The sequence below is a fragment of the Asterias amurensis genome, chromosome 5 (genome assembly GCF_032118995.1).
Source record: "Asterias amurensis chromosome 5, ASM3211899v1".
Taxonomy (NCBI): Eukaryota; Metazoa; Echinodermata; class Asteroidea; order Forcipulatida; family Asteriidae; genus Asterias; species Asterias amurensis.
This window is the reverse complement of record NC_092652.1, coordinates 19173175-19190425: the sequence shown is the minus strand read 5'-3', so window position 1 is coordinate 19190425 and position 17251 is coordinate 19173175. Positions and strand designations below refer to the sequence as shown.

Below are 17251 nucleotides of genomic sequence, written 5' to 3'. Positions count from 1 at the left end.
GCTAAACAATTTGAAGTCTTGAACATAGTTTACGATACACCATGTGAGAATACTGGTCTTTAACAATTACCAAAAAGTTTATATTATTGCTTTTGAACTAAGATTCGACTCACCCCTCCTCGATAATCCATCTCTTCAAATGTGACTCCAGTCGGCTAGAGTTGTATATCAAGTCCATATTCCATAGGAGGGGTGCGCCTCGGTCGGGCTGTCTGGCTTGGCTGCAAGTCATATAACTTCTCCAAATGAAATAGCAGCTTCAGTAGTTTTTGGGCAAGTTTGTAAAAAAAAAATAAAAAAAAAAAAGCCGACCGTACAGCGTCATGCAGTTATATCCCTCGCAGCCGAATGGTTTATGGCGCCTATTTGTGTACTGTATTTTTCGAGCTGTTCACACGGAGATGGCAGCAATAAATTGATGTATTTTGTTGTAAATACTGCACGTCAATGCAACATGGAAAGCACATTCCTTTTTGTAGCAGGGCCTTTCCCTTAGGTTGCCCTTGCATCCTACCAATTGTGGTTTCAAATCATTCACCTCTATTCAAGTAATGGTATTGTAAATAGAAGTGCGGAATGTACTTTTTTTCTAGTGCTCCACAAAAGAAGCGAAACGAATGTCTTTAAAGAAACACACAAACAAAACCCAAAAGGCTTGCAAATGGAATGCAACATTTATGGTCATACAATGCAGAGCGCCAGCCAGACAGCTTTGTAATCCCTTGCTTATTATCCTTAAACCATTGCACTCTACGCGACAGGTGGTTCACATCCCATCCTTGCCCAATGCGAGGACGAGCTATCTTATTTGTACCTTTATATATAGAGAAATGCTAAATAATAATACCTATATTAACATTAATTTGTTGCAATAGATGTTATATTTGCATTGGGGACAAAGAATGTTTTTTACCCCCCCCCCCCAAAAAAAGAAAAAACAATAATATGATTTCCTATAAGTGATATTTGCACATTCAATGCAACAAACCTTTCCTTAAAGACACTAGACAGTATTGGTAACTACCAAACATAATTGTAATATCATTAAAAACTTATTTGGTAACGAGCAATGGAGAGCTGTTGATAAAATATAGTGACGAACGGCTCCCTCTGAAGAACGTAGTTTTTGAGGAGGAGGTAAATTCTCACTAAAATAAAAGAAGACTTGAACTGAAGTCCTTTATTATGCATCTGAAAGCACACACGGTAATACAACAAGGGTGTTTTTGTTTTTGTTTTTTCTTTTACTGTTCTCTTGCAAATTCGGTGACCAAATGAGCCCAAATAGTCACAAGGGTTGGTATTTTATGCATATGTTTGGATACGCCAAGAATACTGTTTTTTGACAATTACCAAACGTGCACAGTGCCTTTTAAAGGCAGTGGACACTATTGGTAATCGTCAAAGACTAGCCTTCACAGTTGGTGTATCTCAACATATGCATACAATAACAAACCTGTGAAAATTTGAGCTCAATCGGTCAACGAACTTGCGAGATAATAATGAAAGAAAAAAACACCCATGTCACACGAATTTGTGTGCGTTTAAAAGGTTGATTTCGAGACCTCAAGTTCTAAATCTGAGGTTTTGAAATCAAATTCGTAGAAAAACACTATGGCACTTCAGAGGGAGCCGTTTCTCACAATGTTTTATACCATCAACCTCTCCCCATTATTCGTCACCAAGAAAGGTTTATGCTAATAAATATTTTGAGTAATTACCAATAGTTTCCACTGCCTTTAAAATGAACCTGATGTTCATTGTTTTTTAACATTAAAGGGCGGGGTACTTTTTGTTTGACACAAAACACAATGTCCACAGATTCACATTAGGGTTTGATTACAATGGTGGTAGAAAGCTTACCTTAAAATAATACGTATTGAGGTGCTGCAGTTTTTGAGAAATATGTAAAACAAGGTCACACAGAAAAAAATTCCGTCTCCAAAGACGAACATTATTTTAGCATGTAAAACGCATTTTCGTAACATTGTTTTACTAATTAAATTCTCAAAAACTACAGCCCCTCAGCCAGCAATATTTTAAGGAAAGCCTTGTTTAATATATCATTATCTTTAAACTGTGTAAGTTTAATGTAAATTTGTGGACATTTTGTGCTTTTTGTTACAAAAAGTACCAAAATCCTTCAAAGAGGAAAATAATACCAGCTTATGCTTTTCTAATGAATTCTTTCTCAATCACCCTAGGTCAATGTACACGCCCATTGGTACAACAAGCTCAAGAAAGATGCCTTCTAAGATGTAAGTGAAGTAAAAACAATATTTGTAGCATTGTAGTCTTAAGCCTTTGTCACAAAAAGCTACTTTTACCAGCAACTGTGTTTCTTTAGACATCCAACTGCAATGTATGGGTGCGTTCGTTTAGCTCCCCTGGGTCGACCCCGGTGCGTGGCGTTTTTTTTTTTTTACCAGGACGAACGTGGGTAATTATCTGCACACACTCATCCTGGGGAAAAAAAAACGCCACACACCGGGGTCGACCCAGGGAAGCTAAACGAACGCACCCTATGCTACAAGAACACTTTGGCACATGAGTAACTTCTTAAATAGTGTCTTACAAATGCCAAAGAAAAATAAAATGTGAACATTCAAAATGTGAATGCCTTTTCTTCGTGGAGATGCCTAGAACTAAAGTGCCTGTAAATAAGGCAATCTGCGGGTAAGATTTGAATAATGTCACAATGTACCACTTACATTTGAATGTAAGTGGTACATTGTGACATTATTCAAATCTATGTACCACAGACTATAGACGATGTGACCTCTGACGTCACACGAAAACCATAACATGATTCGCGCGCATACCGCCGGGCTAAACCTTTGTGTTTTGGCAGCCAGCTAGAAAGTGTACGCAATCTCAGGCCGTGTCCGAAACGACGACTTCGGCTACAGCTACGTCTAGCTCAGCGCGTCTACCAGTGTTGAAGAATAGGCAGACGCGTGCGATCTAGCCGTAGCTGTAGCCGAAGTCGCCGTTTCGGACCCGGCCTTACTATGACTACGCAACTCAGTGCCCGGCGAAACATGACGTATATAGTATTTTGTCAACAGAGGGCGGTTTGAATGTAACCATAGGTCACATCGTCCATAGAGACAGTAACTAAGCAAAAGCTTGCCCCTAGTCATGTGACATAGCAACTGTATCGATAGTCTGAGGAATTCAAATTGAAGTGGTAACTTGTGATCGAGCACATCATTATTCAAATCTAACACGCAAATGGCGTATTGCCTGTGCGACATGGTTGCTTGTAAAAGATTGTCTCGTGTGACAAGGGCCTTGTAGCGCATAAATCCACCACTAATTGGTTCAAGGCGCTGAAGAAAAAACAATTTTTTTTAAAGACAGGTTTTTAAAGTTTGTTTGTATTACTGGCCCGATTTATACAGCACCTTGCTGCGAAACTGTGGTGTTAAATATAAAACCATGGGTGTTGTCACAAAATTCAAGCATCTATGTCTTCATCATTTTGTCACTGCAAGTTTTGTGATTTTGATTTTAAAAAAATCATTTGATCTTACAAATTTACTGGCTTCTGTATACTTCCGTACTTCTTTCTAGTGCGCTATGATCTTGATGGAATACGTGCCTTATACATTTTAAATGTTATGTTATGTTAGTAACATTATGTTTTATTCTCTTCGCAGGTAAACGCACGGATCCAGCAGAAAACCAACCTAATTGGCAACAATCGTCCACAAGAAAAGAAGACAAGGTTGGTTGAATATCACGAAAGACAAGTTCTCAAAAGAACATAGGCCCCTTTCGAAACCACGGATTCGGCTTTTGATTCGGCTTCAGGTTCCGTCTTCTCGTCTGAAGCCCTGAGCGCGTATACGCAAACCAACGCGAAATTGTTTAAAACAACCGCGGGGCCAAGCTAGCTAGCCTGAGCCGAGTCTGGAGCCGAAGCCGTGGATTCGAAAAGTGCCCTGTATTTTACCTAGCAAGTAAAGATACACACATGGTGTTAACACAAACCAAATAATATAGTATTGTTACCTCATCCCATATACGACAAAATTAGTGTGAAATTGTTTTCTTGGAAACTTATAAACATAACAATTTTTCACCCACCTAGGATTTCAAAGCGAACACCTCAACACGTTTGGTTGAAACTAGAATAACCGATTGCCACTGACGCAGGTTTAAACGGTTCTTGAATAAAAAAAAAGTAATAATCAAAACTTTTAATTTTTCTTTGCAACAGCACAACCTGCTTAATGGTTAAGCTTTCGCAACGTTTCAGTTGGCAAAAAGCACGGAAGGCTGCGCCAAAGAAACCCCCAAATAAACCCAACCATTTACCAGAAATGAAAAAGAAAAAAATCCTCATGCACATCCTTAAACAAAAATGTTGTATTAAACTTATAAATGGAAAGTAACAAGTCATCCAAGTTGTCCAATTTGATTCTTGAAACAGATTATTCAGTTAAGGAGGTGATTTTTACAAGTTATTTTGATTGAAGGAAAAATTAAAACACACATGGTCATCAAAATGAAAGGATTACACCCACTATATTTCGACACCCCTATAGTGCAGTTTCCTGACCCTATTCCTAAGCCAAACTCTAACCGTAGCGTGACTCGTCAGGGGATTTTACAACACAGGGTGTCAAAATAACAGTCACCATTTAAAGCACTTTGATGAACGTAATCTCGGGTTTTTGAAAAACCATTAGTGAACAGAAGCCCAACTACCGCTATTTTTCACAGTTTGTTAATCCTTGGGCTGTGTTATTTTAATTGAGGTTTTTTAATTGAGATATTGCTTGTTGTTGTTGTTCATTTATACCAGCCGTGGAGTGACGTAACCGAGTTACAAAGTGGAGATTCCCAGTGTTTATTTGACGACGTCTACCGTACCTTCACGCCTGTCTGGCAAGAAAGAATCATCAAGGTTAGTTATGAATAGATTACTTTATTTTAAGGAGAATGGACGAGAAAGTGTAGATTCGTGAATAGAATATACGAGCCGAAGGCGAGTACATTGTATTCACGAATCTACACTTTAGAGTCTATTCTCTGACTTAAATTATTTCCCCCATGGTTTATATGTAGCAGTTACAAATGATTTGGATGTCTCAATCTTATTTCGTTTGTATTTCCAAACGACGGTTGGTCACAATGATTTTATAATTACTTAACAAAATATGTAGGCATACCTTAGTGCTTGCAACTTTATCGAGTACAACGTCAGTTTGCTCAGCTAAAAGTAAATTGTGTTCCTATAAAGTGATTTTTCTAAGCTGGGAAATGTTATTGTAAACTGGAACAACATATTTCCAGTTGTGTTATGTTGCACTTCATGCTATCTTTCAATTTGGAAAGACAGTAATTTTCAAGTTTAGCTATTTACTTAAAATGAATCTACACCAAACTGTAGCTAATATTACGAATCTGTAACGAAAGTGTAGATTTGTAAAAATAATATCCACTTTCAACAAAACAGTGACGTCACAGAAATAGTTTTAAAAAATGAAAGTGGCTTCTTTATAATTATGGCGCGCATATCCGTCACCCGTTCCTTGCATTTCAAAACAAGATTTTCTGGCTTCTGAAAATGCCCAATGTTGCTCCGTGTTCATTACATTGTATTTAATCCTTTCTTTTTCATTAATGTGTCCATGTACCTGTCCTTGACTGTGTTATAGGCCTAACTAATTGTAACTTAACTGGTTTATCATTTCTTTCTTTTTTTCTTTCACAAAAATGGAAATAAATGTTGATTGAAATGAAAGTTAAAAATAAATTTGAGAAGCTCTTTTTCAAAAGACGGGAGTTCAAATGCTCGTCCTTTGTTCTCGTACACATTAACTGAAGTATATTGCTGGGCGAGTCAACAAAAGCTTCACTTTTTTGTTATTAATTCATGTATAGATGAACAAATAGCGTATGCATTTTCAGAAGTAAATTGCTCCTCATTATATTCGTTTACTCTTTTTTGTTTAAGACAATGAAATGCATCACGTTTGTGTTATTTATTCATATAGATGAACAACTTTTATACACATTGTCAGAAGTATATTGCTCCCCATCATTATACGCGTTTACTCCTTTTGTGCGAGAGGCAATAAATTCATCACTTTTTCGTTATTAAGTCATGTTGTATAGAAAATGAAAAAAATAATTCAGCGAAACACTCGTCTTTGAATGATGAAGCTTCATGTAGAGGGATAACAGACACAACACTCCATCAATGTCAAGGGATTCAATGGGCCACAAGGTGCAATTTAGCACCAATTGATATGTAAAATAGATGTGGTTTCTGTCTCTCTCTTTTGGTTCGCAGAGGGCTGAGAATTTGCGGCCCATTGGATGTGATATTAACCTAATTAGTGCCACGATGGATGATTGAAGAATAACGCATTTTTTAATCGAGCGTGACAGGATTGTGCCATCGGAGAGTCCCTGGGGTTCAACGTCAAAAAAAGACACAAAGGGACTTTATTGGGAGCTATGTACAAAGAGAGCGTCAGAATATTGACTGTTGGAGCGTCTGTTTATTTTCCCCATGTGACATTTTAAAGGCACTGGGCACGTTTCGGTAATGTTCAACGACTGGGATTCCCACTTTGTGTAACCCAACATAAATGCATAAAATATCAAATGATTATGTGAACATTTGGGCTTAATTTGGTCATCGAAGTTGCAGGAGAATAATGAAAGAAAAACAGTTTTGTTTCACAAACGTGCTTTCAGATGTCCGAAAAAGGCTTCAAGCCTGAAGTCTTTTTTAAAAATCAAATAATTTCAGCGAGAAATTACCTCTTTCTAAAAACAGAAATACGATACTCTAGAGGTAATCGATTCTCACCATGTTATTTCACCATAATACTATGACAGTAAGGGTATTATAGCGTCTTATGCCAGGGCTCAAGGCGAACGAGAAATAAAAAACATTATTGTGGGAAGCAAAACTAATTATAGAACCAACTGTTACCAATACTACCAAAAAGTGTCTAGTGCATTTCAAGTCACTACTGTAGTGTTAGATCACACTCGATCTTTATTAGTCTGCTTTGTCTATACTACGCGTACAAGGCCTTCCCTTTGATTCCTCTAAAAAGGCAATATACATCAGATAGTTTTTAGCTGTTTTAACTGTATTGTTTTATATCTTGTAATGACGCATACTTAAGCTTTGTGTTTACAATGTTGGTTGTTTTTTTTTCATTATTCTACTGCAACTTCGATGACCAATTAAGCCAAAATCGCCTTAGTGATCGAAAATGTAAACAGAAATACACACATAAAAGGAGACATAGATAAACCCTTTTTGGTCAGTTAGGACTTGATTCACGGAACATTTTACGAAACGATGTTGACAAATATGGTTGTTGGCAATGATACACGATCAAGAGATTATAATCAAAACTCATTGCCACAAATTAATTTACAGCACACAACACGTTGGTGTCGTCATATCCTCAGCTAAACAAACATAGACATGTTCCTTGACACCAAGTTCAGTCAACTCCGGCATAGATTTCATGTTAATCCAGCGAGAAGATATGGAAGAAATTATAACCCAAGGTTTTGCTTTTCTCCCCCGCCATAGCCGCGAATTAATTGGAGCGAAAACAATGTCGCGCGAGTTCCTGTGACGTCGCTGATTAGCTTCCTGGTTCGGACGATTGCGCGTGGGTCATATCACACAATCCGTACAATATGAGAGCTATCTGTGTATCTATCTGTCAAATTAAGAGCTTTGGTCTTGTACTGAAAGCGTTTGTATACAATGAAGTCATAGCAACACTGCATCACATACAACACAAACTAATACTTATTAAACAGACTTGCATTGCGCACATACCTGTACCCTGCTGGGTGTTCAGGGAGCGATAAAAATCCCAAAACAAAACGAAAGAAAAACATACACAGCAAAACTAATCATTGTAAATCTGTGAGATAAGTTTTGAGAGAGATTTGAATTTTGTGGACACAGACAAGATCTAAGATTAAGTGGTAGAGAGTACCAGATGCGTGGCGTAGCTGAAGTTCATTTCCTATGAAACATTAACGGCTGCGTCTGTTTTGTTTTTACAAAATGGCTGACGAGTCAATATAAATCGCGCAAGCAGAGTCAACAGACACCGGTAGATTTATCGCTGTTTCCAGAGGCTTAAATGGAATCAAGTATAATATTTCCGAGGGGTTATTGCACAAATTGATTTTCCTTGAGTGTTTGAAGTTCTCGTCTTGGGTTAACTCCCGTGACTCGTAAATGTTGATATTGTTGACATTTCAGAATCCTTTGTGTACAAAATCAGTATCTCAATTGTCTATGGTAGATGAAACCAAATTTATTAGTTCAGCGGACAAACTAGGTTATATTAAATACAGACAACACATGAACAAGGCAACAACACACTAGATAGACAACAATTCATCCATTTAGCGTGAATACAAAAGGAAAACAACTCATCATCAAAAACAAAACGTGTACAACGTACCATGGGTGCGTTGCGACCAGAAAAGTCACTAAACCATTCCTATGCAATATAAATTGTATATACTTCATGTCCAAGACAACAATCAGATAGTGATAAAATGAGAGTTTTTAAATTTTGTTTGGTAGCGTCCATATACCCGAAGCAGAAAACATGCAAAGAGCATTTTCATTTTGTGAATGTTGTTTTTGTTCTAAAGCCCATTAACCACCTCAATTATCCCGTTTCATACCTCGAGCTTTTAACGCTGAAAGCTCGAATTACACCCCGTTCTATCAAGGTTATTCTCATGTTCCAAAATTGTTCCAATACAATTCTCGACATTGTGTATTGTCATTCAACACAGCGATTGGGGCAATCTAATAATAATGAGCCATCTTTATATTGTATTCATTTACAATTTTGTCTAAACCCCGGCATGGGCTCAGGCTCCGTTTGGGCTCCATTTGAGCGTCTTTTGGACTCCGTTGTCCATTTTGCAACAGTGTACATTTTACACAGTTACCAACATCAAACGGAGCCCCGGAACTGGATCAATAGCTCGTAGCCGTAGCCAGAAACCCGAAGCTTAAGCCGAAATCTTGGGAAAAAACCGACAGCTTGTTTACTCTTTACGTCTCCGAAGCCAAAAGCCGTTGCCCTAAGCCTAAGCCCGGAGTCGTAGCCGAGGTCTGGGCGAAAAACCCGATTACAACTTGTTACTCTCACGACGTCTGCGCAGTCAGACTCAACCACGCAGACCAAAAACATCTAAATTTCGAGGAACTGGTTCACATGACTGGGTTTTGCCGGTCGGGCATGCGTGGGTAGGCCAGCCACGCTAAAAGGAAACGGCCACAGTGTTCCATTTTGGATGATTACCTCGAAATATTAGGATTCAAATAATTCTCAAGTAGTGGACAGTGTCTTGATTTGGCGGTGGATGTGTTTTACGCTCCATGTGTCTCGGCCGCAGCACCTTGTAAAAGGTGCTATACAAAGAGTTGCAATTTCAAATGGGTCAGGTTTATTGACACATAACATCCGGGTCATTTATGACGAATGAATTCCTTGAAGAAGTGATGGCTCTATAAAACAAAATACACTGCCGGGTTTTGGTTTTTTGTTTTTTTTTTTGTGTTTTTTCAAAGCACAAAGACTATAGTTTCTTTGAATATAGCCACTAAGAATTCAGCGGTTAGCTTGGTAGGATTCGAACCCACAACTTCGGGTTCGGATCTATCTATGTATGGATGTGACACTGTTTGATCTGAATCAAAGCTTTCTCAGACTTTACTTTTGGCCAAACCGAAGTTACACAACTAACAGGCGTTTGTCATCACCTTCAATGCAAAAACCGGGGTGTTAAGACACTGGACACTATTGGTAATGGTCAAAGTCAAGTCTTCTCACTTGGCGTATCTCAACATAATGCATAAAATAACAGACCTGTGAATACTTTCGAAGTTGCGAGATAACTATATAAGAAAAAAAACTCCATTGTCACACGAAGTTGTGTGCTTTCAGATGTTTAATTTCGAGACCTCAAAATCTAATTCTTAGGTTTCGAGATCAAATTCGTGGAAAAATTACTTCTTTCTCGAAATCTTCTTCACTTCAGAGGGAGCCGTTTCTAACAATGTTGTATACTATCAACAGCTCTCCAGTACTCGTTACCAAGTAAGGTTTGATGCTAATAATTATTTTGAGTAATTACCAATAGTGTCAACTGCCTTTAAATTAACACCATGGGTGTTGTCACATGCAGATAACAACATAAGAATCAAGAGGATTGTACACCATGGGTTGTTAAAAATCTTAAAACACTTATTTCATTAAACAAATTATACATTGATGTTATGTTAACACCCTATGATGTTAGTTTTGATTCTCTGCTATCGGTATCTATATAATGACAACACCCATGATGTCAATTGTAAAACCCAAGATTTTGTCATTCTGTCCTGAGTGTAAGACTAAGCTGTAAAAGATCCAGGTTCAGTACTCTCTGTAGACACGTATATAGTTATATCAAAATGGTTGATTAGGTGCGTGCATGATGGATCGATACAGGGTTTTGGTTTGCGGTACAGCAATATTATTACGGATACTTCACAAACTCGAAAGTATGATTTATGGGGACATGAATCTACAGGAACAGTATTGGCCTGCCCTCGTCTTTGTAAAGCGATCTAATAAACCGAAAAACTGGGTCATTTTTGTTGTTGCTTACGAACAAAACTGGGCCATTTTGTTGTTGTTGCTTACCGCCTTGGTTTAAAGGTGTATTGATTGGAATGGGAAACTGACCATAAAATGGCCGTAACATGATGAATACCCAACTTATCACTGTTTTGAGTGGCAATGCCACGTCTTGGAGTAGGGTATAGTACAGGCAAAGTCTGGCCGTGTACATGTGTTATCTTCCACGTTCACAGCTTCGATTCTATGCATGACCCGACGAGCCCGTGAAGGATCGAGAGTGAACCCATGTCAGTAATAAGATCAGGCCTAAAATATAAATTTACAAAAGCGCAAAAGTAGCCACTAGACTAGGCTACCTGCTAAAATATCATCTGCTTCAGTATTAAAACATACATAGAATAATATACTAAAACAATGCTGAAGACTTTGCTTTTCTTAAGTCGACGGAACAAAATAATGTCCACAGGGTGTACCAGTTTGCAACACAGAGATCCATTATTAATTGTTATTTTTGAGGTGTGTGAGTCCACATTTCAAGTCCTGACAACATGTGGACCTCATTTTTTCCTCGGGTCCACACTTCGTACAACAAAAGTTTGAAAAGGAGGTCAAAGCCTATATATCTAGCCTTGATCTTTGTGTAATATTTTTGTTATTGTCTTAAAAAGAACATAAACAAAGGAATGTTCATTTACATGCAGCAGAGAATTGTGTATAAGCGTGTAGGTCCACATAGTGCATTAAGTCCCTACACCTTGTGGACCTCTTTTTTTCTCTCCTCAAGTCCCCACTTCGTGTACCGAGAAGAAAAAAAATGAGGTCATAGCCTAGATCTGATAGCCTTGTCCTTTAAATATCAACAAATAGTCTAACAATCTCTTCGATTTCTCGTGTTGTTTTTCTCTCAACAGTTACTGAAGGAGGCGGTCGCAGATTCAACCATGTAAACACGTGACCTTTCCCAAGAGAGCTCTGTTTGTATGGAGCGCCATACAAAAAACGAAGGCAACAAATCGAACAAACCGGGACGACACGTGGCGATGGTTTTTATTGTAAAAACCGCTTATTATTTCAATACATCTTTTATCATTTCTATAATTAAGAACTAGTTAAATGTTGTTTGTCTCGGAACTACAATCTGGCTTTTTAATCAACTTATTAATTCTTTGATTTTATCATCAAATGTGATCTCAGTTAAATGAAACCCTTTTCTTTTCAAGACCTGTGTACTTTGTGTATAACTCTGGATAATGTATTTTTACCATATCGGTGTACTGTTATACAACACCACACGTGGACACTGACAAATAAAAGGGTGATGACAACGATTTTAAAGTATAGCATATCTGTCAGAATCTGTAAATTTACTTCTTCTTTACTAAATCAAACGCAAGTAAGTTGTTTCAAATGTGAATTATTTCTGACCTCCTTTTGATAGGATATTGTCTCCTATCGATCAGGTTTGATTGATAATCAATATAATTATAAATAATAATATGTATATTAATAATATGCGAATACAGGTATGAACAAGTTTGCCAAACAATTCAAATTGGAAGGCGCCACAGTGCCACTTAATGGAATGCATAGTCAGGGACATGCCCTTATTCAAATAGTCTGAATGTCTGACGTCACACCTCCAAAGAGCCTGAATTGGCGGCTAGGGTTACTGGTGCTGAAAAGGAACACAATTTGTTAATCTAATCGTCACATTGGCTTTTTTTTTAATTATCGGCTACTTTTCCCCAATTTCAAATGATAATAATATTTTGAATATCAATATTAACTTCTTTCCATTGTCGTTTAGAAGGGTAGACATAGGTAGAAGTTATCAAAATATACGAATCTGGTATACGCCCTTCGCTCAACGCGTTTATTCCTTCCCACCATTTTAATTGCACTGGCTTTGTCCCGGAAAAGTCGATACCGCGACCGGCTATAAAGGTGGCAGTATTTATCGGCCAATACGTTGATGCATTTGTAGTGAGTTATAACAATTGCACATATAGTAAAAAAGTGCTGTATATTAGTGAGCTGAAATTTCATAACAAAGTTTTTTGTACGGACTCGCCCTTAAAGGGTCAGGTCAACAAAAACAAAATGGACAAGGTAAAAACAAAATATTGTCTCCCATTTCATTTCGGTCCCTCAAAACTTGATTTCGTTCCCTCAAAACTTGATTTCGTTCCGTCTCAAATAGTATTTTGAGGTAACAAAATGTTATTTCGATGTGTCAAAACATAAAATTGAGGTGCCAAAAAATGTTAATTCGAGATTTTAAGATACCATTTTCACGGGAAAGTATGGACACACATTTCCATATGACCCAGATCTCCTTGAACTGTTTTACTTTTTTTCCACCTGCCCCATGTACACCAATATTTCGCAATAGAGAATATTTAAACAAACCAAAAAAGCCCCACATAATCGTGCTTAGGTCAAACTGATAAATACATGCACTTTACCACATCCCCTTTCGCTTAAAGGATTTGGGTACTTTTTCAAAATGTCCATAGATTTACATTAAACTTACAGGGTTTGAAGATAATGATAGTGGAAAGCTTCCCTTCAAATCTTACTTACTGAGGTGCTGTAGTTTTTGAGAAATGAGTAAAACAATGTCATGAAAATACGTTTGTTAATGATTAAAATAATGTTCGTCTCATGAGACGAAAATTATTTTTATGACATTGTTACACTCATTTCCCAAAAACTACAGCACCTCAGCACGTAATATTTTCAGGGAAGCTTTCTACTATCATTATCTGCAAACTGTATAAGTTTAGTGTAAATCTGTGGACATTGTGTTTTTTGTCCTACAAGTTACATAGACCCTTTAATAATGCACGCACGTAATTACCTCTCTTTTTTTCTAAGTGTGTACCATAGAATGCTTTTAAGGGAAATTATAACAACCCAACCAGCGCCAACGCATCGGGGTTTTAGTTCCGCCACGAGCAAATAATAAATAAATCATGTCGCATCCGTGAAGCAGGCCCACTTCAATCGTGTATGCCTGACGAATTGTCGACCTGATGGATCTTGAAATATTAAATAATATTGGTATAATATCGTACTTGACACCAGACACTTTAATTTTCTGATCCTGGAGGGTAACCTGATACCCAACAAGATCACCTGTGAGATGACAGTTTCCCTCCTTGAACATTCATCTCCGTTGTTCTGAAAATGTATGAACACGTGTATCGTTTACGCGTCAGGCATAATTAACTTATCAGGGGATAACGGAAGAAAAAGTGAGTTCAAGGGTTAGTCCTAACATAGGCCCTCTTCGAAACGACGGCTTCGGGTTTGGATTCGGCTCAGGCTAGCTTGGCCCCGCTGGTTGATTTGACATTTTACGCGTGCTTTGTGTATACGCACTTAGGGCTTCAGACGAGAGGACGGAGCCTCAAGCCGAATCCAAAGCCGAAGCCTTTGGAAAAGGGCCTATACCAATCTCGTGTTTTGGGTATAACAGCTTAAGGCTTGTCCTTATGTGTAACTCGTCCGAACTTTGGATTAAAGAGGTTTTTACTCGAGATAAGACTAGTCTTAATGCCCGGTCCCACTGCAGAGAAAACGAGAACAATAACGATATAACGACGCAAAGAGGACGCATTCTATTGGTTGAATGAGCGTGTGCGTATTCTGCGTGGAACAATTCAACCAATATAATGCGTTCTCGTGAAGTGTGACTTGGCCTTTCACTCTATGTGAAATCAAACCCATGTTCGATTCCCAGTCACGGCATGTTGCGTCCTTAGATCAAGACCGTTTTGAAATTCGTTTTGTAATTACCCGTAGAAGTTTGAGCTTCGTAAGTCATCAAGTTTTATAGAAAAAGCAAAAACCACACAGCAATGAGTTTAAAAAAAAATTACCCAAACTCTTTGCCTCTATAAGGAGCCAATTGATACATGAAATTAAAACAAAAACAAATACTTCATTGTAGCCATTATTCATATATTTTCTTTTATCGTGTGACTTTTGGTAAAAAAAAATATCTCGATCAAATCAAACTATTCCGTATTTATTGTCATTATAAGATGTAGAACAGAAAATTTGTCTTTAAAATGCGGTATTGTTCAAGTTAAACTGGTTAATGAAACAGTACACTGGTCAATGTGTTATAGTTATAAATAATTGGGTGCGATTGGGCGATTTTGGGCGTCTGGGCGCTCAGAAATTACAGCAACTGGTTTAGCTAAATTTGCGATATTTCTTTTTAAAATGAAACGAAATGGACACATTCAATCATGGTCTATACAATTTATGTTGATGAATTGAACTTGACGCAAACTTAAAGGCACTGAACACTATCGGTAATTACTAAAAATAATTATTAGCATAAAAACTTACTTTGTAAAACATTGTGAGAAACGTCTCCCTTTAAAATAACGTAGTTTTTGAGAAAGAGGTAATTTCGCACTTCAATAATTGAAGACCTCAGCTGAAGCCTTGTATTGCGCTCGTTCACTGTTCTCTTGCACAGTCAATGACCAAATGAGTCCAAAATTTATACATGTTTATTATTCGACAAAACTGGTCTTTGAAAATAAAGGTGGCCGGTGCTTTTAAAACCTCTCGTCAATCAGGGTTTGTACAACAGTCAACTATTTTTAACGCAGTTTTCCGGTCCTTAATTTTTTTTTTTTCTTTCTTTTCTTTTGGGGGTGCCTGAGCGCCACCAAGCGCTTAATGTCGCCCAAAAACGCCCAAACCTATGTGTTGTGTCCTCTCTTGACGACGATGAAGCGTATGTATGACGAGCATGGCCGAGACCTCACAGAGGCAATGGAGGCTGCATCGTCTAGAAAGCTTGTGCCTTAAAAATACGACACTATATTAAAACAAATAATAATATATTAATTTTAACCATTACTCTAAATTATACAAGTTGTTGAAAAAGGGTCTTAATGTAAACGTGCACGCTTAGAGATTGTTATCCGCACTTGTGGTTAAACTATTTGACACTGATCACGTAATAGGTTATAGTTATATTACGTATGGTTGTAATTAAACTGATTGTCGTGGTTTTTGTTTTGCTAACGAAACATTCTTAATACAAGAATATTTCATTTTGTGAAAAGAGGAATAAAATGCGTTCGCGGAAAAAAAGCGGAACCATGTTTCGCTTTATGATCCCAATAAGTTGCTATAAATGTAATTATATTTAATATTTAAATTTAACGTGTACTAAAAGGAAGCCAGCGCACTCGTGCATAATAAGATGTGCTTAGATGTGCATTATTGCCTAAGCTTTTGGTGCCATTCAATACTAGCATAAAATGCCATGTAACCTAACATGTAATCGCACTGTATAGATTATCGCTTAAAAATTGTGTACCTTATTATTGTTATCTCCGAAATTGCATTTTGTCACTGTGCCAAAAAACCACACCACCCTGTTTGTTCAAATTATTTACTTAGTTGTTAATTTAAAACCTATGTTAAGTCAGTTTCCTCAAAAGCACTTAAAAGGCGTTTGACAACCTAAACCTTTAAACAAATTTAAGACCATATTATTTTAAAAACACTTAGGCGACCAAAACCAAATCTTAGCTCTGGCCATGTTGCCTCAATATTTAGTGAGCACCCAGTAAAGGCCGCGTGCAAACTCACATCGAAAAAGAAAAGATCCGACAAAATTCGCAAGTTTCAAATTTGTAGTTGGGAATGTTTTGCTTTTTCTATCTGCAAGTTCGGTAATAGTTCAGTACCCAACTGATATAAGTAAATGAACAACAACAACAACAACAACAATTACGACAACAGCAAAACGAACAACAACAACAACACCACCAACAACAGCAACAACACCAACACCAACAACACCAAAACAACAACGACAACAGCGACAACACCATCGACATCAGCAGCAACAACAGGAACAATAACTTACAAAATGAAATAAAAAACAGCAACAACAAAAGCGACAACAACAACATTAACACCAAAACAGCATCAATCCACATAACAACAACACCAACAACAACAACAGCGACAGTAACAACAACAACAACTGCAACAACAACAGCAAACACAACAACACAAATTAAACAGCGACGACAACAACAACAAAAAACAAAAGCAACGATAATAGCATCTGCATTGATAACAAACAACAACAACGACGGTTACAAAATCATTAGCTTTGAATGTTGTAGGTATCGTCTGGTCGCAAAAGAAATCAAAAGAAGATGTGAGGGTTCAGAAGTTGAGGTTGGTTCCACCCTGAGTCACACATAAACAACATGGACGATCCAAAACTGAAAATGTTTTTAAGGACTTGGGGCATTGCATGGTACGGTATCAATATAAAAAAAAAATATATTGTTTTGCAGCAACACCATGTGTGTATCTACTTGCTAGGTAGAGTTTGTTTTTAGAGAATTGTCTTTCTTTATTCTACTACCGCGGAGTAGATTTATCGGATGTTCGGGAGACTTCTCAGTTCTGAAAACAACTGTCCTGCTTTTTAACTACTACCCGGACGGAAGGTATATAAAATTGGCCGGGACTACTACATGTCATTGTAAGTTACAATTAATTAAACCGTTTTTGAAAAACAAAGTAAAGATTATAACAAACCGCCA

The 17251-nt window shown here is 37.5% G+C and overlaps 1 protein-coding gene across 1 annotated transcript in view; it reads left to right on the top strand.

Annotated features, from left to right (window-relative positions):
• LOC139937638 (uncharacterized) overlaps positions 1–15773 on the top strand; it is a 94210-nt gene extending 78437 nt beyond the window's left edge. The window contains exons 3-6 of the mRNA XM_071932878.1: positions 2205–2258; positions 3663–3730; positions 4814–4915; positions 11564–15773. Coding sequence (XP_071788979.1) covers positions 2205–2258; positions 3663–3730; positions 4814–4915; positions 11564–11599 — 260 coding nt within the window. The 3' untranslated portion in view covers positions 11600–15773. The remainder of the gene's footprint in view (positions 1–2204; positions 2259–3662; positions 3731–4813; positions 4916–11563) is intronic.
• Positions 15774–17251: the final 1478 nt, after the last annotated feature.